This window comes from Hevea brasiliensis, chromosome 9, assembly GCF_030052815.1.
Source record: "Hevea brasiliensis isolate MT/VB/25A 57/8 chromosome 9, ASM3005281v1, whole genome shotgun sequence".
NCBI classification, from domain to species: Eukaryota; Viridiplantae; Streptophyta; class Magnoliopsida; order Malpighiales; family Euphorbiaceae; genus Hevea; species Hevea brasiliensis.
In genome coordinates this window covers 5,926,823-5,950,729 of record NC_079501.1, presented here as the reverse complement: position 1 = coordinate 5,950,729, position 23,907 = coordinate 5,926,823, and the positions used below count along the sequence as shown (strand labels likewise).

The following is a 23,907-nucleotide window of genomic DNA, read 5'->3' as shown; positions in this document are numbered from 1 at the left end:
GATTATTTGTAATTAACTATTACGGGAGTATTTAGTATGAAGTTAATAAGTAGTAACAGTTACGGTGTAAATTTTAATTTTTATTAATATTATTTAAATATTTAAAAAATAATAATTTAATTTTTTACCTCATTAATTATTATGCAGAGGTCAAATATTAACCTTCGAGAGTTTAAATTAATAATTAATTTTAAATTAAAACTTATAAGAGTAATATTTAACTCTTAATTTTTTAAATTTTTACCAAACACACTCTAAATAATAGTTCTTATAAAAAAAATACTATATAATAATTAAATACTTCTTCAACCCACCTTCACCTTTTATTTTTATTTATCATTTTTTAAAATTATTTTATTTAAAATTATCTATCATTTAAAAAAAATTAAAGAATATTACTTATTTTTTTAATTTTATCTTTATTTAGATATAATAATTATTTATATAATTTTTTGAAATTCATCCTAATAATTTCTTTTAATTAAATGGAATAAAAAGTTTTTATTTTTTATTTTCAAGAAATATATTTCAGCTGCTAATTAACTATACTAATTACCATTTGAATCCCTATAATAACTTGAACACTATAAAAATCAGATAATAAACTATAAAACCTCAAATCAAATAATATACTTAAATTTTTAAGCTTAAATTTAATTTTTTTTTTAAGTTCACTTCATTATTCATCACTATTCTAATTAATCAGGGGTGAATAAAAGGTAATTTAGCAAAGAAGAAAGCGGGAAATCAACTGATTAAAGGCATGCACAGGTGAGTGGGGCTCACACGCAATTTAGGGCAGCGTGCGAGGCGATGAATCCTAGTGTACGTACGTGTTTCATGGTTCCACCACACGTGCAGGAGCTTTTTCGGTGATTCTCGCAACCTGATGATAAAAATGTAAGCGATGTTAAAAGTAGCCGTTTTCACGGACCTGGAAAATGCATGCATCAAACATATCATCCATCCCATCCATTGATTTCGATAACCCTCTTTCTGTTGAAGTGTTGATACTTTTTTTTCAAATTCTAATTTCTCATCCACAACCCATCTTCACTGGAAGAGTAAAGAATTACCTCTAATTAAAATTAATACTCATCCAATTGAAAATTGATTAGGTAGAAAATCACTAGTTGTAGGAGTCAAAGAGAGAATTTAATTTCTTGGGCTACGTGCTCTGCGGAAGAGGTGGTCTTGCCCTTGCGGCGATGGCTTTACTTTTCACAAGTATATAATAATTACACAATCAAGACCTAAAGCCATAAGGGTACGCTTAATATATTTAAAAATATATGCCCTAGACTTCTTTTGATCCATTGAGGATATAATTAAATAAGACCATTCTCTTTTCTATTGTTCTCATGCAACAGCTATTTGATTTGTTAGTGCAAGTTTATCCAAGAGTTTAATATTTATTCAAATTTTATTTGTCTTGTTGGAAGATGAGGAACAAAGTTGTTTTTGAAAATTTCATTCTAAATCTAATAGTTGTAGCTTGCAATATTACTTTTATATTCTTTGAGCAATAACAGGCTGAAAGAATTAGAAGAGATAATATTATTATGTCTAGTAATATTACTATCTCAAAAAAATAGAGTTAATCTTATAGAGAAAATTTAAAATTCAATTGCGATACTGCCTAAAAAGAAGATGAAGCTATAGCTTATATAGCAGTAGTGGTTAGAGACAGTTATAGTATTTTGATCAATGTTTTGACTAAAAGAGTTGAGGCCGTGTCTCCTTTGGACATTGAAGTAAAATGTGTTTTAAAAATTTTAAAATTATTTAGAGCATTAGAGCTGCTAAAACTGTAATAGAAATGGATTCAGTTTGCAATTTATGATGCCATAAAAAACAAAAAGAGTGCTAGCAATCAGGATATCAAAGCTACTATCAATGCCATTTTAGCTATGGTCCAGTTCTGCTCTAGTATTTCATTCTCTCAAGTCAGAAGGTTAGCCAATGATGCGACAAACTGTGTGATAAAACTCTGTGTAAAAGGAAAGCTTAATTTTAATTGGCTTCTTGTTTCCCATAGAGCTTTTGTATTTTTTGAGTGTGGATGCCCAAGGAGCCTTGTAAATGCACTTGTTGCTAATTAAAAAAAAAAAAAAAAATCATTCATCATCCTACTCCTATGCTCGAAACAGAAAATGTCACAACAACATTCTTCTCTCTAATCTGATTAAAGTATATGATCTTCTTTAATCTTTAGGGATAATTAAACATTATAGTAATGATGGTGGAATTATTATTATATTAATTTATTTATTTTTTAATTTATTAAAGAAAAAGGGTTATCTTTGGAGGATTCACAATCACAAGCCCCTCTCACGAGCGAGGACTATAGAACCTTTTTTAAGCCGTAAGCACCTCGCGTGTCGCTCAAACTCATTCACACGACGAACCGGTTAACCGGTCATAATCCACGTATTAAAAGGTCGACCGTCGACAACCTTGGCTCGTCGGTATAGTATACTATACAGTTATACCTTCATGCGTTGAATTTGACTACCGGTTCTGTTTCATGTCCGTACAAAAACTTGACCTACAATTGCCGGTCAATGTTTTCTGCTCTCTCGTCTCAGGCTCAGCCTAACTCTAGATTCAAGATTATAAAAACAAAAGCAAAACCTTACGATTTCCAAGCCCCCAGAAAATCTTTCTTTCTCTAACTTTCTTCTACACCCATAACACACACACACTCTCTCTATCACACGCCTACCTACCTACCATAAAAACCAGATCAACCCTAACCAACTCTTCCTTTCTTCTTCAGAGCCGTATACAAAACCCACACTTCATCTCTCCCGTTCTACTACTGTATCTGCAGTCATATATTGATGAAGAATTTGCTGCTTTGATAGGGCTATGGAAGGGAAAGAAGAGGTAAAGATTGAGAATATTGTTGGATCGTCAACATTTCCTGATAATACTCAGACCAGTTATCCTTTCCAGGGTGTATTTGATTTCTGTGAAGGAGATAAGAGCTCGTTAGGGTTTATGGAGCTACTGGGTATGCAGGACTTCAGTGCTTCCGTGTTTGATATGCTGCAGGTACCATCTGTGGTGCAAGCTGCAGCTTCTAATCCTGTAGCAAAAAAGATGGAATCGCCAGAGGTGTTGAATCAGCCTGCAACTCCTAACTCTTCGTCGATTTCCTCAGCCTCCAGTGATGCTTTAAATGATGAACCGGTTAAGGTTGCGGATAATGAGGAAGAAGAGCCGCAGAAGACCAGGAAAGAGTGAGTTTCAACGCTAGTTTTGCTTTTAATTTTACGTTTAAGGTAAACCCATTTGAGAAAAAGATGGGATTTCATTTTGCGTTTGCGTTTGGTGTAATATGCTTGGGGATCCCCATTCAATAAGTAATTTAGAAAAGGAAAAAGGATCTTTTATGTTATGCGATTTGAACTTGAAGATTTAGTTTTTGTGCATGTTTCAAGGTTGAAGCCCAAGAAGACAAATCAGAAGAGACAGAGAGAGCCGAGATTCGCATTCATGACGAAGAGCGAAGTTGATCATCTGGAAGATGGGTACAGATGGAGAAAGTACGGCCAGAAAGCTGTGAAAAATAGCCCCTTTCCTAGGTACTAACTTCAATGTTAACCAATTGTAGTTCTTTCCATTGTATGGTATTTTAGTTCATATTTGGTTAAATTTTCGTCCAAATATTGATAGGCTTGCATTGTTTTTGGCATTTGATTTTAGGAGTTACTATCGTTGCACCAGTGCCTCCTGTAATGTGAAGAAGAGAGTAGAGAGATCTTTCAGTGATCCAAGCATAGTTGTGACCACCTATGAAGGCCAACATACCCATCCTAGCGCTGTCATGGCCCGTCCAAGCTTTACTGGAGCTGCATCAGAGTCTGGTTTCTCTACTTCTGCTTTTGCCATGCCAATGCAAAGAAGATTGTCACACTTTCAGCAGCAGCAACAACCCTTTCTCAATAGCTTCACAGCTTTGGGTTTTGGTTATAAAGGAAACACGAATGCTACTTTTCTACATGAGAGGCGCTTTTGCACCAGCCCAGGGTCTGATTTGCTTGAAGATCATGGGCTTCTTCAAGACATTGTCCCTTCCCATATGCTAAAGGAGTAGACGAGAACACGTTATTACTTTGAAGTTCCATTAACTGACTTTAAAGGAGGTATAGATGAAGGGGAGGTGAACATGAAGGGGCCTCTACTGATATATATAAAAATATATAAAAATATATAGTCTGTAATTTTCTTTTTGACAGGTCATGATCTCTCTTGAAGAAGAACCAGACTTCCATTTACACAAGCTCTGATGAATTCACTGTAAGATGGGGTTTTTCTCGAATGACAAGGACTAGTGTCTTTGTTGGATTCGGTTTCCTGGCCATTGCTTCTATTTCCCCCACCTCTTTCTCCCTCCTCCTCCTCAACCCAACCGCCAACGGCCCCACCCCTTCTTTTTCCATTTCTGTGGTTTTGGGTTTGTAGGGATTACAGATGATATAGAAAATGAGGTTATTTCAACTTTAATGCTATCTTCCGACCCTATCGTTTGTCTTATGCTATTTGTTTTGTTGTAGAAGGAATGTGCATTCATTTCAAGAGAGCAAGTAATACAATCAAGATCTTGCAGGGTTAGGGTTTCTTCAGAGGGATAGTTGATACATAGGGGCTTTTCTCATTTTCCTTTTTCTTGGAATGAACAAGATAATTATTGCTTTCTTTAAAAGAAGAGAGGGTGCAATTGAGGGAATTTGGTAAGGAAAATTAATGTGCTGTCTCTGAAATATTAATCGATGGATGCAAAGAGCAAGGAAGTACAACTCAACTACCACTAAGACCACTTTAAGCTTTTATAGTTAATGCCTCTTTTCTCTTCCGCGTATGTCATGCACATACAGGCAACATATTCATGCGTTTGGCTCCTTGAAGCGCATGGATATGGACTCGAGAAAGGTGAAAAACAAAACAACCGATAGGCGAAAACACATTGTAGGGAGAATATGGATTGCGCTGCTTCTAAAAAGATGGGGACTAAATAAAGAATTGCGCACTTTCTGTGGCTCTATGCCTATTAGCCATGTAAACATGTATTGCTGTTTGCTAAGAATATTGGCTGCTTAATCCACACACAGGCCATAAAAAAAATTTTTTTACAAAAAAAAAGATAACCAGTGCATAGACGCTTCAACCTGTCTTTCTCATTGCTCAGGATGCCAATTGAGTGCCAATCAGCCGCACCATTTCCCATTTATATGAATTTTTTAATTCCAATCCTTTTTTTTTTTTAAACTAATTTTATTTTTCTGTTGAGTGGAGATCAGAGTCCATACCGACACACCCTGAAGGAGAACAGCTCCGCATACACTCCAGGATATCATGTTGCTATCGCATCCTCCCACCTTTTCAGTCATCGAAACAAACATGTGCTGGGACTGGATTCCAAAGTAACACTCTGTCGGCTGAAGAATACCTTAAGAAATAAAGGAGTAGAAAGCTGCAATGTTCTAAATCGTCCCGGCATTTGATGTTTAAACCACCGTCAGCCAATATAGGCATCTGTGTGCGTTTGCTTGTGATTGACAAAGCTGATCCACTTTCATGCGCCCAAAAAAGCAACCCTCCAGGGAAGTCTGCTCTCGATAGTGAACGTGCAAAAACAGAAATTAGGAAATTGGCCTTCAATTGCTTCCAGGAACCCTAATACACTATTGCTTCATAAACAGAATTGCTTACAGGAACACTAACTTTTGCTTCATAAACATCAGTCAAGCTAAGAAACAATTATGCCAACCCAGAAATCCCAATTGAAAAAAATCCTCTTACGAATGGTTGCTGAAACTTATAACTACGCTTTCATCCACTGTTCTAAACCATCAAAACCTTAAAAGCAAACCCTCTTATGACGTAACAGGACCTGTACCATCAACTCATTTCATCACGTTGCATCATCCAAAGGACAATCCACAACTGCAACCTCCAATTTTACAACTAAACTTAAATTTACATACTATGTAAAATAAAGCAAATTACTACTGATTGTGCTGCTAAATCCAACCCTCAAGGGTTATTTTTATAATTTATCCCTTTAACGCTAGGCGCCTGCTAGAGATGGGTGGGATCAACAACTGGACTAGTTTCTGACTTTATTTGTGCATGATGCAGGTCCTGCAAAAGAAGAAGAAGAAGAGAGGCCAAATAGAATGAAATCTGCTCTGCACCTAGTCAATAAAGAGAAACTACAATAGACAACATAAATATCAAACATCCAAAACAAACAAGCTGCAACACATGAATGCTAGCCTCCAAAACAAGCAAAAAGATTTCAAAACATTATGCACCATAATTCACGCATTTCTCTATTCCAGCAAATGTCAGAAACCTTACAACTCATCATCCACATAGTTGAAGGCAACTGTGCTCATATGGCAATATTTCACCAACAAATGCCTAAGCCACTGCAACTATTTTGGCCAGGTCATACCTAATCCAAGGATGGTCCACTCGTAGAGCCAAATGTATGAAATTTACAACTAAATACCTTCATAACCCACAACAAACAGATGAAACCATATGCAAAATAGACAACAATAGGCAACTATTCTAGATAATCACACTTTGTCAGCCATTAAAAAAAAGGAAATGGAAATTCCTTTGCAGTTGGAGGAGAGGGAGGCAACTAGAATTTAGAAAGGTGACATTTTGATTGATTAAGAGATCTAGAATTAAATAATTTTGAAAATCAATTGATTAGTTTAAAAGAACCTTTTGAAGATTGAAAATTTAATTATCAGAGTTAAAGACCCAAAGATATAATTGAAGCCTTTTCTGATAAAGCATTTCAATGGAAAAGGAAAATTAACTTGTGGGGTTCTATCAATTTGGCAAATTTCACCCAATTGTTTAGAGAATGAAATAGATTGATACCATAATAATACCATCTTTAACGTACAAGCATGCAATGCTTTTGGCAAAATCAGTCAAAATATGAACATTTGCACATGTAAAGCAATTTATCAGCAGATGCATCTTGTATTCTCATGGAAGCTTTGACAATTGACAAGAAAACCCTCACAACTGGAAGAAATGAGCACAACTGTGTGGAAATTACATGGACAAATATATTATAGACTATACCGAAACTGAAGACCATGTTAGCACTTAGATGAACAACTATTTTACATTCATTACGAAAATAATAGAAATATACTTTCAGGCACATCTTGAGTTGGATTATGAACTTGGCTAATGCTTGGCAAAAGCAGAAGCCCAATTGACAACGCAACAAGCAAAAACATTCTAAAATAGAAAATAATATAAAAGAAATAGGATGCCACAGATAAAGGGATGTTCGCGAGAATATTCTGATGGGAGATGTGTGAAAAGAAGTACCTTTTGTGTATTAACTTCTTCACCACAAACACTTGTTGATAGGGAATGAGGTTGCTGGCTAGAATTGTGTGGTTTTTGCTGCTTCTGCAATTGTTGCTGAAATAAGATGAACTCATCAGGCTTCTCCCACTGCAAGTCAAAGTTCAGATACAATGATTAAATCTTCTGGAAGCATTGTCAACTCCAATTGAGCCTATCACTCGTGTTAAAAAGGGCAACAGTAACTAAACCTATCAAAATGCCATTAATAGCATTTGGTGATTTAGACACAGCCAACATATTAAATCCTTCAAAACCTTTCTCCTCCCTCCATCCCAACCATAGAATTTAGGTAACTGCATTCTTCACCATTTCAGTTCAAACTCCTTCACAGACTTTTCTACATCTCCAACATTGGGTCCAACCTTGCAAACTCTTGAGTTTACCAATTATATTGACTCAATTTTCCTAACCAAATCCAATCTGTGTTAAATCTGAGTACATGGGGATGCGCCAGGATTTGAATTATACCTGGAATTGACTTTTGTAATCTGAGGTACAATTGTAGTAGAATAGCACTAAAAAGGGACATTCTAAACTACCAAAAGCATTATTGCTCAATGTTATAAAGTCAATAAAGTCAGATAACTTACTCTACTTTCACAAGTTGTGCAGTTATAATAGTACTTATACCCATCAGGGCAGGCATGCTCACTCCAATCGCACTCTTGTAGATCCACTGTCTGGGGACTTGGAGGTACTGCAAGTGTAGCAGAAGTAACACTCACTGCTGGAGGATTGCTTTCAGTCCACGTAGACTGCAGGAAGACATGACATCAATAGAACGTAGTCACAGTTCTCAACATAAGCAATTATAGAAGATGAGATACAATACAATCTGAAGTTAAATGAATTACTGCCCACATTATGAGTTAAAAGAAAACAAACTGCACAGAATAACACAATGCCACTACAGATACACAGGAACCATATTCAGTCACAGGTTAGTCCCACCTATAAAATTTCAGTAATGCCATAGCTAGGTTCCATAGCAAGGACAAAAAGTCCTATTCCCAACGCAGCACAACTCAAGTGGAACTGTATTAGTACAATTGAATAATACAGAGGATACAAGGGTTGCATGAGGGGATGTTGCAATCAACTATCTGTTATTAACTAAAGAGCATGTCACTAGACCATAACTCAAAAGTAATTAACAAATTTGCTTATAACCAAATCAGTAACTCAAATAATAGATCAAGTAGGAAATATATAGGCATTGATCACTACCTCAGGGGTAACCTGCACACCTTGATGCTGCTCTAAATTTTGAGGCTGTTTCTTCATCTCAGAGACGGCTTGTTGAGATGATTGCAAACATTTGTGTGGAACTTGTGTTTGTTGTAATGGCATCTGAAACAACTGTGTTGGTGGCTGCTTTACTGGAGGAAGTGATTGTTCTGTGATATGAGGAGCTCCAAGTGCGAGTTCTACAGCATGGGAAACAGTTTGTGGTTGTGAATTTGGGGAAATTTCTTGCAATGTGTACGAAGCATTAGGCAAAACACGCCCTCCCATGGAATCACCAAAGTTGGGTGTTGGCCTGCAGCAGATAAAGCACAAACAGAAACTCAACTTGGTATATGCAGCACAAGGTCAACATGGAAAAGAGCAGGAACAAGCAAAACGTACCTACTTAATGGTTCATGAGAACATGGACCAAAGTTCTGTCCGCCAAATGCATAATTTCCCCTGAGAAAGTGGAAAGAAAGCATTGATTAGGACTTGCAAGGTGCATGGGGGCCAAATGAACAGTCTATGATATGACTATCCAAAACGAGCAAAGATTAATTGATAAATCTATGTTTCAATGTCCATTTGGCTGTGTGGTCTTCCACTTCAAGTAAGAAGCAGAACTAGTTCGCATCAGTGCTGTCAAACTAAAGAGCTAACTTAAGTAAATGCCATAACCCAATTGCATCCTGTGGGATTTTTGGAATCACCACAAATGATTAGATAGCCAAAATAAGCAAACAATCTCATGCAGTCCAAATAGAAGGTTAGCGCATTGCATAATCACTATGTACTTTACAATTCATTAACAAATTATTAACAGCAAAATTTTTTCATTTATTTATTTGCTTAAGCAAGAATCAGTTTGCGAGAATATGTAAATGTATAAAAGTATAAATACGAAGGAAGCAAAACCTTAATTCTCCAGTTTTGCGTTTTTTGGGATCAGCAAAACGAACAACCAAAGGTTGATCACAACCCTGGAAATGATCAGAAGAACAAGAGAATAAGAAAATACAAATAAACAGTACAACCATAAAGATATAAAACTAGTAGATACACTTTACTCTCATTGTGAAAGTTCCACTTAATGCTTTCATTGCTGCCACTGCCATATCTCGGTGAGAAAATTTAATAAATGCACATCCTTCATAAAAGCATTGACCACCAATCAGAACCACCATAAGGGACAATTTGCCAAATAACAGAGACAAATGCTTTCTTGAAATCTTCAGACACAGAGTCAAACATAATTAAAGCTGCCAAAACACAAGAAGACAAGCTGATAACAATATTTCTGCACTAAAATGGAAGTTTTAAGACAAAGCAATTGTTGCAACTATACAGGCCACAAAAAAATTGCATACATCATTGAACTGTTTTGACGCCTTTGCTTTCTTGTTTCTTATGTAGCTCTTCCAGTGAAAAGAAACAAAGATAATCATAGAGGACCAAATAAAGACCAGGATCTATCTACGTGAAATGCACCGCATTGTGTCTAAAATGAAGACCATAGCATAAATTAAATTCCATTATGTGAATAATTACAGATAGATTTCCAGCTAAAGAAGTAAACTGATTAATGAGGAGGATGGGCATACCACGACTTTGCTTCAGTATGTCTCGAGCAATGTAGACATCTTCTACATGACCATATGGAGAAAATATCTGACATAGAAAACATTCATATATAAACCATAATCCTAGAAACAAAAACAAAAAGGATATATAAAATGTAGAGTTGATTTTGGGAAAGATTATATGTACATGCACTCGAGGAAAAAAATCCACATGCCAATGCATTGCATAGTGCAAGTACCGTTACCCACGCAATGAATTTAAACATAGACAACAACACTCCAGACATAGCCTTCAACTTAATAGATTCTAGTGACCATGCCATCCAATAACACGCTCAGCTCTATATTCATTTTGCATTTTTCATTCATTACCCATGCATATTATCAAATACACTAAAGTATACCAGAACTAGTAAATCTCAGATCTATCTTGTTGAGTTAGGAATAGAACAAATATCAAGATTCATTAAATGTGGCTCATACTTCTTCAATTTCCTGTTTTGAAGCTTGTTTGTTAATGGAACCAACATAGAGTTTGTCAACAAACTCCCCTCCCCCTATCATAGGACAATAAAGAAATAGTTAACAGGCAATGAAAACAAAACATGACATTGGAGAGAATAAGAAACAAATAAATATGCTTCAGATATACAGGTCAACGAAGACCCAGAGACAGTAACCAATAGCAGTGTTCCCACACAGCATGGAATCTTATTATTTATGGAAACCAAAGAGCATGAAAATAGACACCCATTTTTCACTTTCTGGAAAATATGACCGACGTATAGAAACCCTCATACAATACTAGCTGCTGACATATTAGCCACAGGTTGCTACCTAAAAAATTTCCTGTAAGCGATTCTTAATTAGTTATTCCTTGTTCATGCCTTTGTTTGCAAGTACAATAAGGCCATGTTTGGTATGATTACGTTGTTTGGTAAATTTAATAACATGGAATGACAATTATATAATGTAATCAATTATTCTTAAAGAAGCGTAATGATCATTACATGCAAAAATGGATGTAATCATGATTATTTGTTTTGATTTTTTCATTTATTGTCAATATTACCACCACCATTACTACTTCGACACACTGTTACCACCATCACTACTCCATTTTGTCACCACCACTGCTAATATCATCATCGCCATCGCCACTACCACTACCACTACCACTACTACCACCACCACCACCACCACCACCATCCTATTACTACCATCGCTATCACTACCACTACCACCACTTAACTACTGCTATAACCACTTAACCATTGCCACTTTTACCACCACCTCACCTTGCCACCACCACCACCACCACTTAACAACCGTTGTCATTGTTGCCACTGCTACCACCACCACCACGACCACCACCACTTAGTCACTATTACCACTCAACTACCAATCGCTGCAACTATTACCACTTATTATTAATGTTATAAATAAATTAAATATTAAAATCAAAATTATCATTACATTATACTACTTATATTTTTATTTTGCGACCAAACATTAAAACGTAATGACAATTACATTACAGTACATTACAACTTTGATTGCATTACATAATTGATTATATTATATTATATTACGCTCTACTAAATGTAATCTAAGATATTCATTGGCCAAAGTTAAAATCTATAAAATATTCCTGATCATTAAGGAGTATGGCATCAAAGCTAAATAAGAAAATATCAAGCATGGATCTAAAAGTAATAATATCATTTAGTTGATGTAAATATTTCTAAAACAACTATTCAGATTCTCAGAAAAATGGCAGGTATTGGGCTGTTAAGCACATTACTTGATAAATATAATACAAATAATTAATACGTATATGGCAGAAGGGCTTATTAGGTGAGCTACAGATCATGATAGTAAGAAGTTAATAAAAAGGTCTGCAGAAAAGCATACTTGATGAATAGCAGACAGTTACCTGGGTGTTCCCTTTCTCCCTTACCAAGACGTCCTCTTTCAACCTTACCAAGGCGTTCCCGCTCCCCATCAGCATACCTGACCTTAATGGGAGCAGCCTCCTGAACAAATAAACATGAATCAAACAATTTAACACCTTTTAAAAATCTGAAACCAACAACAGCACTTATTTTTCAGTAATGGCAGCCAAATAACTTACTCCAGGAACAGTATACTGATCATTTAAAGCCTTAATAGCCCTGTCAGCTTCCTCTATTGTTGCATATTTGACAAAGCAATATCCTGTTTAATTGAATTTGGATATAAATTCATTCGATTAAAGTAGATAATAAGGTACAGCATGCATGCAGCAATACCAAAAATTGACAATTGATAGTTTTAATGCTTTAAAGGAGTTTCCGACTTAAACCATCTTAAAGATGCAAGCAAACAAGTTACACAAATATTATAATTCCAGATACCTTGTTGTTGGCCAGTCCACTTATCTCTAGGGAAAATTACCTCAACAACATTTCCATGTTCTTCAAACAAGGGGCGGATCTAGAACAAAGAAGAAATAGCCAAAGCTCATACAGAAAGCAATTGTTAAAATGAGAAAAGAAACAACATATTAAAGTTATAGAAGAATTACCCCTTACTTTTAAAAAACTATTGACACTATACTCATAATATAAAAAGAGAAGGTAGGGTCAATCTACAACATACCTGCATATTCTAAACGGCATTGAAATATTGGGCTCAAAGGGGAAAAGAGTCTAAAAGAAGAGAAGAGGGGAGGGGTGGCTAGAGCATGTCAAGATTAGAGAACCTCTGCCTTATTGGAGAGCGTACATTCTTTCAGTGAGTAACAATTTTTTATGCAGTAAAGTTCAGAGTATCACTTAAGCTTATTACCAAGTCAGCTTCAAAGTTTCTGTACCATTAAAGACATCAATCAGCAGTACTCCTTCCTGCTCAGAGTCCCCTCCAATATTAAGTGAAATTAAATTTCAGAAGTACTCGTTTCAGATGTGTGTATTTATTCATATCAGATGCATGTATGGAAAGTATATGTACAGGGTGAGCAGAATTTAGTTCAAACCAGAAAAACAGACCAAACCGATTATTTTTTGTTTTTTGGTTCTGTTTTAATGTAAATTGGTTCAATTTTATTTTTTAAAATTTTTTGTTATTTCAGTTCAGTTGTTAAAGAGAAAAATGGAAGAACAAACTGATATAACAACAAATTGGCACATCCAAATAACATTAAGACCACTTTCAGCTCAGTGGTTAACCTACTATAACCTAGCTTGAAGGTGACATGTTCAACTCCCACATCCAGCATTTTTATTATTTTCTTTTTTAATGAACAATCCTAACCATTCATTTATTCTAATCTCAACCATCCAACAACACTATATACACATCTCGAATGACCCTAGCCTCCTCAGTCCTCCCTTCTCAATTCTCTTTCACGTTTCATGCTGCAGCATGAGCGTCCATTTCTCTGTCTTTAACTTTCCATTTCTCTCTCTTTAATCCTTAGTCAATTAGTCTTTAACTTTTCCTTTCTCTTTAATCCCTAGTCCTTCACTTTCTCTTTCTCGTTCATTTCAAGCTGTTGTGAAAGAATTTGTCAAAGGGAAAGGGCCTTTTTTATCTATATACAAAAATAGACAATATTCATTTTAGGGCAACATGCTGATATGATCTCCAGTTGAACATCGATGCAGCCTCTAATCAAGCATCAATGCAACCTCCCATCTAATTTCTGCCATAAATTCGGTTTTGATTTTGCCTTTTGTTTTTCTGATTTTTCGTTTTGTTGATTGTATAATGCTGAAACTTGGAATGATATTTTGTTGGGATAAGTTTGTGATAAATGTAATTTTTTATCTATTTTTGTGTGCTAAGCAATGGAATTGTATTTGTTTCTTGACATTTCTATTTCTTTTGTTTTGTCGTGATCCAAAGTCATCTAGAATTTTGCGTTTTGTGCTAATGTGTTTCTGTCAATATGGGGATTTGGCCATTTGGGGAAGCAGTGGACACTGGAATGTGGCAACACAGATAGGGGAGACTGAATTACCGAATCCAACAGAACTGAAATGTTCAGTTTGGTTCGATTCAGTTTTTATTAATATCAGTTCCATTTGGTTTTTGTAACATTAATAATTCAGTTTTCAGTTTTTTTGGTTCAAAACTGAATAGGCCGAATGTCCACCCCTAGGTATATGAATGCTCACAGGAACACCAATACATGGATAAAATCAGTATATAACAATCCTAGTTTTTCATTTTTCCTGATTCTGCAAACAAATAACAAACACATGCTGATGCTAGAATGGAACGACTCACATATTCTTCAGTTGTAGTTCTTGGAACTGGTGCAACATAAAGTTTTGCATAAACAGCATCATCGTTATGATCTGAAAAATAAATAAATAACAGAGACAAGTAAGAAAAGAAAAAAAATAACTAATTCGCTTGCTTTCAAAGCAAAAAATTGCAATTTCAAGTATGAGGAAAACTACCATAACAGCTACTTATGAGCTAACATTCCACTAAAATCAAACTAACAGCATGTGAAGAAAATACTAGTCGATCAATAAAATTTACAGCCACAACAGGCAGTGTAAAACCACAAGTAAAATAAATTACTTGACTTAAATATTTCATGTAGATTACAAATTAAGTAGACTCTATTCCTTTATGGAAGCAACAGTATACTGATGTTTGTCCAACCTGATATTTTAAATACACACACCAATGTTTAGAAGCCCAATATTTAGCAGCAGAAGCTTCTAATATGCCAATAGCGCATTATGAAGGATTTTGAGTTTCCATTCATTTTCAGAAGACATGGTGTAGAAAAATTCCTATTACACACTTCACAATAACTTTTCAATCCATGATCCATTCATTTTGAGTTTCCATTCATTTTCAGAAGAGATGGTGTAGAAAATACCGATAATTACTGATAGACAAGCATTTAATCGCAAATACCGCTAATAATACTGCTATTTGGAGGACTTACAACGAAATTGAGAGATCACAAACAAAATTCACAATAAGATTGATAAGCCAGCGTAACAGAACAAAACTTACAATACACTTACTTACAATAGTAACTGTTATTATCATAACTAACTTTGCAATAGAAGTTCCAAAAGAGATGGGAGGAGTGATGAAAGGACTGACTACCTGGTGAACCTGCTCGGCCAGAATGATATCGGCCCCTTTTGCGGGCATTGGAGCAGAATCCTCCACCAACTCCTCCGCCAAATGGTTCATTTGGTTCGAAGCTCAACTGGTGGTTAGTGTCGTAATTAGAATGGTTATCGTGGTTGTGGTTGTTGAATTGGTGGTCCTGATTCTGGTCGGCAAGGGATTCGTGGCGGTTAAAGTAGTGATGCTGGTGCTCGTGTTGGTAATGCTTCGGAAACTGCTCCTGGTGGTCCGGCTGGTTATTGCGATGGTGGCGGTGATGTTGAGGGTGAGGGTGAGTGTGCAGGTGAGGGTGAGGGTGAGGGTGAGGGGGAGGAGGAGGAGGAGGAGGAGGGTGAGGGAGGTGTTGGTAGTCTTCTCGCTGTCGTTCCATTACCGGAACCCTAATCCTAGAGGAACTACAACCGAAATTGAGAGTACCCGGGCACGATTCTGTTTGAGAAAGGATAGTTATTAGCCTACGATTGCATTTTGAGATGTTGTAGTGAGTCCGCGGTTACAGCCGTTGGATTTATATGATTGGGCCGCGATTCAAGAGACAAAAGCTGGAAATGAAACGGTGTTAAATGTTGCGTTTTATGCGTCGCGTGGTGGACTTTTGAGTTTTGATGGTCCTTAGTCCTACTTCTAGGACCTGATGGAGTAGGAGGAGGAGGTAGATCAATAGGACCGGATTGATCAAACTTCGAAATTGAAATCGATATTAAAATAGGGTGGAAAAATATAATGAATTTTTTAAGTAATTGGTATAATATAAAATTGTAATCTCATTTTTCAACAGTAATTTAGTTAGTGTGGAAACTGAAACTAAAATTAATATAATAATTAAAATATATAATATATATATAAAAAAATTTAAAATGTTATATTATTTGATATTATTATTCTGAATTTCAGTTTATTTAAATTATAACATTATTTTTAAAAAAGGTTTATTCATAGAATAATTTAAATAAATTTATTTTAAAATTTTTATTATGTATATGATAAGATCTTATTGATAAATATATTTAATTGTATTATTTAAGTTTTAAAAGTATGAATTTAGTATTCCTTCAAAAATATAAATGTAGTAATTTTAAATTTTTAATCACCGTGTGGGATGTAGTCAATAGTGAAAATATTTTAATATTTTCCAAAAGTAAATGTTAATTGTTAATTTATTATTTTGTGAAAGTGTTTAAACTTAACCTCAAAAATTAGCTTAGGATATAAGGTTTTTTCAAGTTTTATATTTAGTAAAAATTTATTATTTTATATTAATGTGAAACAATACACTTCTTTATGTTTAAATATGAACATTTAAAATATAAAATTTATAAACATAAATATTTATGGGTGGCCTAATATTAAAATAGTACAAATTTTAATACCATATGAAAAATTAGTAGGGCATGACTTAAGCACAAAGTTAGCTAAAGGAAATAGGATTTACCAAATATTACATTTAGAACAAATTCATTTTCCTAAACCAACGTGATATATATATATATAGTTAAATTAAAATATTTTTTTAAATAGTTATTAATATTAATTAGATATTAAACTGGTTTTGCTTATTACAGCTATTTGGGATCCTATAAAATTGCATCTTAATTGTAGTGTTCTGTCACGACCAAATCTATGGGCCGGACCAGCATTAGGACCTGTGTCAGCGTAAAGCCCTCGAGACCCATAGCAAGCCTGACTAATTCTTAACCCAATCCTAATACCCATTTAAGCCAAATTTCAAGAATTCAACCGGACAGAGTCCGACCATAATATGAACTATACAAAGAGTTTTTGACTCATCCGATCTGTAAATACAATATATATAATGATTTTGGAAGCTCAACTCACCCTCAACATACTCATAATGACATAAAATCAAATGGGAGCTCAGCTCCTTCATCAAATCCAATCATACGCACACATACATGCATTTAATATTCTTATAAATTTAAGATAATATTATATTACAGTCTCAAATTAATTAAAATACTCATAACACATACAGAGTTTATAATTTAGTAAAATTATACAAGCATAACAGATATTAATAGATTGCCTGCGAATGAGAGAGGCAGGTTATAACTCAACAAGAAATCTCATGTATCCTGGAAAAATAAGGTAAACAGGAGTAATCGTTCGATTCAGAGAGTAAAATACTGATTTTAACCATAATTTTTTTTAGCTATCTAAAGCTAATGCATCATGAACAGTGGAATGCAACACCATCAAAATTTTCATACAATTCACATCATAACAGCAAAAAGGCAATTTGGAGCACTCACACACCTAATAATGTTCAAACAGTACATATATGGGAGTTAATTCCCTATATAGTTTTCTTAATCAAACCTCTGCCAGCGAGTGCCTCTCAAGCTGGACTTTCGCTTGATAAACCAAATGCGGGGGCCAGCGAGAACATCTCAAGCCGTGCCTACCCTGATTTATCCATAAAAGGATCGGGTCCCAGCAAGTTAAACTCTAACCGCGCCTACCCGTCCTGTCCATAACCAATACCACATACCACACGCACGCCAATACACGCACACTGCTCTAAATTACCATAAAACAACATTCATAGCATATCATCAATTAAGAATGCAATATAAAACGTGCTTAGTGTTTAACTACATAAATATATATTTATAAGTGATGTATGGGCATGCCTGAACATATAATAATATTGAAATTATAATTAAAATTAATATTTTACTCACAGACTTGAACCGAGGTTACTGCGGCGGTTAGGCGGAGGAGGAAGGCTGTCTCAATTCACCTGACAATTTTATTACAATTATTTAATATATTTGACTCAATACAGGTTTATAAAGGACCCAAGACACCCTAAGTCGTGCTGAAAATCCAGTAGAATCTCCCATATATGTAGGACCTACCTAACCTGCATAAGAGTTTAAAATACACTTTTATATTGGCAAGTCACACAACCATAACTCAATCACATCACATGGCCCCTCCTGGCCCATCCAAACAGTCAACCACCAAAATTTGAAAAATTAATATTTGGTCTCTACAACTAACCCCTTTGCAAAAACTATCCAAATGAACTCTAAAAGTTCTAAAATTTTTTCCCGCGGTCCTTAGCAAAATTATTAAGCTAATGCAAAAAGAATTATAATTTTCTAACCTACCACAAATATTTTATAGATTTTTAATCGAAATCAAACACTAGATAATTAAGAAAAATGAGGTTTCGAGTTTACCTATGCTAATTCAGAACCTTGGGATGCGTCCGGAATGTTTGAAAATGATGGGGTAGCTTATAACCTCGACCCGATTCTGAAACTTTATCGGTAGCTTGCCCACCCGGCTCGAAATTGTAAACCCGAGCAACTGTTGAATTTCCATGAAACGAGCATACCTACGCGAAGCCCATAACACGGGGGCTAATATATAATTTTTACGGAATTTATTAAGCTCATTTAATACTAAAAAAAAATATTGTGAAGTTCCGTGGGACCTAGCGGGAAACGGCATCGAAAAATTTTGAAATGGATATTACCGCGAAACTCTCTTGTAGGGGAGCACTCTGATACTGTATGATTTTTTGTAGGGTTTACGGCTTGCGAGAAATCTGGCCCAAAAGTCGAAATTAGCTAAAATTTTATAGATAAAAATTGGACAAACCGCTCGATGGATTTTTGTGTTCTTAGTGTCTATGGAAAGCTCTTGAGATGTAGATGGGTTTTGGGACAATACTCGGTTCAATCGTTGGCAGGATCGGCCGGAATCGGCCCGGGAAGATGAAGGGTCGCAGGCGCGCATGGGAGTTTGTGGGGCGATTTTCCGGCTGCCTAGAGCGTCGGCCGGCGGAAGTGGGGCGGCAAGGGGAGGAGAGAGGAGAGAGAAAATCGAGAGGGAAGATAGGGAGTCGGGACATGCGGGGAAGAAGAGGAGAAAATGAAGAGGGCCGGTTCGATTCGATCGGTCTGACCTGATCCGGTTCGAATTGATCGGTTCGATTCAGGATACCCGAAATTAAATTTTTGCTCTGCCTTGGAACTAAAAACGATGCCCACAAATTTGGAAAAAAGTTCAGAAAACTCAAAAAAAAAATTGTAGAGTCTAAATATATTCTTAGTTGTACCATGTGATCTTTAAATTATTTTTTAAAAATCATCAGAGTTTCACATTTTCTGAAAATCAAACCCGATTCTAAAAATCAGAAAATTCTCAAATATTTAATACAATAAAATACTAATATTTACATATAAATTAATTTATTTAAAATTTAGGGGTGTTATATGTTCATCTTCCCTCTCAATAGACAGTACAAGAATTTTGAATTGAGATGAAAGAGGAATGAAAAATGGGTAGGCTAATGTTAAGAGTTTGCGTATATTGAGAATAACTTACTTGGGTTTGTGCTAACAATTACTAAAATGCTATATCTAATCAATTAATTTAGTTGTTTAGTTACCCTTTACCCTTATAGACCCGTTAAACCTGTTGTAACTTTTAGATGTAGAGATTTGAAATTCGTAACGCTAGCAACCATAACTTTTTTTTTTTCACTTATAATTCTCCAAATCTTGAATTTTAATGCAGCAGTAATACTGATAACTTTAAACTTGATACATGAATTGACTTAGCCAAACTAAATAGAGAAAACGAATTGAATTTAACTTTCTTTAAAAATTAAATAAAAAGGAAAAAGTTTGTTAAAATCTTATATTTAGATAAATGTTAGAGTTCGTGAAGGCTAGGATGGGCCTATTTTGAATTGGGCCAATAATTACTAAAAAATCAAACATAACCAATTAATTTAGTTAACTTTCACCTTCTTAAGACATTGAATTTATTATAACTTTTATATGCAGAAATTTGAACTTAATATTTAAATTTAAGTTTATATCTTATTTATTTAAAATTTTTAATTATCAGGTGTTATAGTAGTTAAAGTTTTTAATTTATTTTTTATTTATATTCCAACATTTTATTTTAAAAAGCAAGTTTTTATTTATTTGATTAAATTTTATATACCATATATCAATTTTTGATAAAATTATTGATAAATTATTTGTTTGATTTAAATTTTATGAAAACAAATATCTCATTTATTAAGATAAATAAGGAAAATGGGCAATTCCCTATTTACAAAACTCGCTATATGATTCGCTATATATATATATATATACTTGTTTTTTAATTATAAATTTAATTTAAGGTATGGTCACATTATTTTATTTACGATAAACATATTGGCTTTGAATTGATTTTTTTTCTTATTTATTAAATAACTAATGAGTAATGTAATAATTCAAAATTTTATTTTCTTATTTATTAAATCATTTTTATTGTGTTATGTAATTTTTTATTTAAATAAAAGTATTTTGAATTAAATTATAAGTTTAGATTTTGCTGGTTTTATATAAACAACTTTTAGATTTTAAAATATATTATACTAATGTTTGTATTTTTATTAATCAAAATTTTAATTAAATATTTGTCAAGACAAAATTTAAGAAGAAAGAGTTAAGAGTTTTGGATTGTTCCCGTTGAGTTTTTAAGAGTGGAAGGACTTAGTGGTAATTTTACCATAAGATGTAAAAAAAAATAAGTAAATAAATAAATAAAGGGAGAGAGATTGAAATCACAAGCCAAACCACCAGAGCCATTCCCTCCTGGAAATTGGATTACAATGTTGGGCTAGGTAGACGTGGTCTAGGATTGGATCTGGTTTGATTTTGGGCTTGAATCCATGGTTTTGATTCACTATTTGGGAGATTGACATTGGCTCTTAAGATTCTTATTGTCTACGGATTTTTTCTAATTTTGGTATAATTCTAGCCTTGATATGGTTTCATTTAGTTTTATTTTTGTAAAATATAATGGTATTTTTTAAAATTTCTTTAAAAAATAAAATAAAATGGTTTAAAATTTAACTAATTAATTTTAATTCAATTTCAATTTTTACTGATGTAATTTTAATTTCAAATAAAAAATTCTACATAGACTTAAATCCAAACGCATGTTATAATTATAGGGCGGGATTGTGATACGTAAAGTGTTTTTTATTTTATTTTATTTTATTTTATAAAATTTGATAAATTATTAATCAAAATCATAAAATAAGTAGAGTATAAGTTTTTTATAAGAGAAAAAAAATATAAATATAAATAATTAAATTATCTAAATAGAACAAAATAATTTTTCATATAATAATTGATTTTTTGTATTTTGGACTATTAAAAAAAACTTTTACAATATTATCATTTCAATAACTTGTTAGTTTTATAGGTCATGGTCCATATAAAATATTAAATCATCAAACATTAATAAAAAAATAGACCATATTATCATACTTCATTAATAAAAGACCATTACAAATACTTGGAGATTCAAATTATTCAATCAATAATTAACAATTGAAAATAAATTAGAAAATTAAGTTTAATATTATGTCATTTATAATTTTAATCGGTTATAACTAAATTTTGATAAATTATTTTTTTTTTTATAAAGGAGGCATTTTATTATTTTACTTTTTGAGAAAGACATTTAGTTAAACTAGTATATGCAATTAATGGCTAATTGACATTAAAACAGCTGAATTAACATATTTGGTTAACTCATTGAAAGGCAGTTGATAGTAGAAATAGCAACGAGATGAGTCGGGAGCGAGGATCGCTCCTCCCGTCCTTGCTCCATAAGAGTTCAAGGTAAGGGCGAGACATTCCAGCCAAAATGCAAGGCGAGGCAAGGTAGGGTGGATTTCTCGTGGGAAATTTTATTTTCATATTTTATTTTTTTATTTTAATTTATTAGTATATAATATAAATTTATTTATTAAAAGATAAAATATAATTAAAAATGTAAGTTTTATATATTATTTTAATAATATATTTATATATTTAGTTAAAATTATTATTAACTAATAATAAATTTTTGACATCCTAACTGATAGCTTATAAAGTATCTATTAACCACCTTTTGAATCAACTCTAATTATAGAATTATTTATAAATTGTTATATTATTTTTATATTATTTGATAAAAACAAACATAATATTAAAATCATGTAATCAAAAGAAGTTTTCTATATCTGATGAAACCAAATGACGCATGTACATTGTAATAATATTCATGCACTGTATGATGGTGCTAACTTAAATAAAAAAAAATATACAATTGCATTTTCTCTTTTTTTATTTTTTATAAAAAAAATTTACGAAGTAGAAGATAAAATTATTTATTTACATTATTATTAAAACATTTTTAAATATTTTAATTGAAAGAGTATTATAAGTTAATTTAAAATTAAATTTAATATATTTTAATTATAAAAATATTAAAAAAATTTTAAAAATATTTTTAACAATATTTAAAATAATATTTTTAAATTGTATTTTCTTAATTGAATCTCAATGTCACGACCCAACCTATGGGCCGGACCGGCACTAGGACCTGGGCCAGCCTAAAGCCCCCGAGGCCCGTAGTAAGCCTAACTGTTCATTAACCCAACTCTAAGGCCCATTTGGGCTCAATATCAAGAAAACAAACGGACAGAGTCCGGCCATAAAATGGACTTTCCAACGGGGAGTTTTCGACTCACCCGACCTGTAAACACAATAAATACTCAATTGGGGAGCTCAGCTCACCCTCCACATACTCATATCCTCATAATAATAAATGGGAGCTCAGCTCCCTCATCCAATCCATCAAACATGCATATCATTATACGTTTACAGGTCCAACATGATAATAATATTACAGACCATAATCAATAAATACTTCTAACACATGAGGAAATTCTAGGAGTAAATAAAATTACACAAATATTGATAAACAACCTGCGAAGTAGAAAAGCAAGTTAACCTATAATAAAATATCCTCCTGTGGCCTGTAAAAATTTTTGAACAGGAGTGAGCGTTCGACTCAGAGAGTAAAATATCAATTTTAACCATAATCTCTATAACTATCTAAAACTAATGCACCTCAGAGTGAAATGCAACATCAACAACATTTTCACATCATAACATCAAAAAGGTAATTTGGAGCACTCACACACCCTGTAGTATCAATCATAACATATGGGAGCTGATCCCCTATACAGCTCTCTTATATCCAACCTGATGCCAGCGAATTACTCAAGCTCGGACTTCCACTTAATAACCAAATCGAGGGTCCCAGCGAATTACTCAAGCCGTGACTACCCCTCGAAGGATCGGGTCCCAGCGAATTACTCAAGCCGTGACTACCCCGTCCTATCCATAGTCCACACCACATCACACGCACGCCAATGCACGCACACTGCTCTAAATTACCACAACAACATCCATGGCACATCAACAGTTATGAATGCAACATAAATCGTGCCTAGAGTTTAACTACATAAATATATGCATATAAGTGATGCATGGGCATGCTTGAACATATAATAATATCGAAATTACGATTAAAATTAATATTCTACTCACAGACTTGACGATGGTCACTGAGGAAGAAGGTCTCACTGACAATTTTATTACAATCATTTAATAAATTTGACTCAATACAAACAAAGAAAAAGACCAATACTTCCTAATTAGTG

The 23,907-nt window shown here is 33.7% G+C and overlaps 2 protein-coding genes across 3 annotated transcripts; one reads left to right on the top strand and one right to left on the bottom strand.

Annotated features, from left to right (window-relative positions):
* The first annotated feature begins 2,608 nt into the window (after positions 1-2,608).
* On the top strand, positions 2,609-4,512 carry LOC110645698 (WRKY transcription factor 23). 2 transcript variants are annotated; one of them, XM_021798924.2, is made up of 4 exons: positions 2,634-2,889; positions 2,959-3,245; positions 3,447-3,590; positions 3,712-4,512. In XM_021798924.2, exons 1-4 carry the CDS (start codon positions 2,872-2,874, stop codon positions 4,100-4,102), a joined length of 840 nt encoding a protein of 279 aa, XP_021654616.2. In that variant the 5' UTR covers positions 2,634-2,871; the 3' UTR covers positions 4,103-4,512. The 2 variants fall into 2 exon arrangements, with proteins under 2 accessions (XP_021654615.2, XP_021654616.2); XM_021798923.2 differs by having other exon boundaries at positions 2,609-3,245.
* A 1,155-nt stretch (positions 4,513-5,667) lies between these two features.
* On the bottom strand, positions 5,668-15,850 carry LOC110645697 (flowering time control protein FCA). The gene is made up of 14 exons (XM_021798922.2): positions 15,345-15,850; positions 14,499-14,569; positions 12,623-12,701; positions 12,361-12,443; positions 12,163-12,262; positions 10,710-10,783; positions 10,248-10,314; positions 9,714-9,793; positions 9,562-9,626; positions 9,046-9,105; positions 8,644-8,956; positions 8,007-8,171; positions 7,375-7,503; positions 5,668-6,150 (listed from the first exon to the last, which is right to left on the bottom strand). Exons 1-14 carry the CDS (start codon positions 15,739-15,741, stop codon positions 6,088-6,090), a joined length of 1,746 nt encoding a protein of 581 aa, XP_021654614.2. The 5' UTR covers positions 15,742-15,850; the 3' UTR covers positions 5,668-6,087.
* Positions 15,851-23,907: the final 8,057 nt, after the last annotated feature.

Bases quoted from the DNA above. Each gene is read 5' to 3' on its own strand.
- LOC110645697 (XM_021798922.2), bottom strand. From the start codon at position 15,741: ATGGAACGACAGCGAGAAGACTACCAACACCTCCCTCACCCTCCTCCT. The intron at 14,570-15,344 runs GTAGTCAGTCCT...TTTATTTTTCAG, and splicing joins TGGCCGAGCAGGTTCACCAG to ATCATAACGATGATGCTGTT. The intron at 8,172-8,643 runs GTAGTGATCAAT...GTCTTCCTGCAG, and splicing joins GTGTGCAGGTTACCCCTGAG to TCTACGTGGACTGAAAGCAA.
- LOC110645698 (XM_021798923.2), top strand. From the start codon at position 2,872: ATGGAAGGGAAAGAAGAGGTAAAGATTGAGAATATTGTTGGATCGTCA. The intron at 3,246-3,446 runs GTGAGTTTCAAC...GCATGTTTCAAG, and splicing joins CCGCAGAAGACCAGGAAAGA to GTTGAAGCCCAAGAAGACAA. The intron at 3,591-3,711 runs GTACTAACTTCA...ATTTGATTTTAG, and splicing joins AAAAATAGCCCCTTTCCTAG to GAGTTACTATCGTTGCACCA.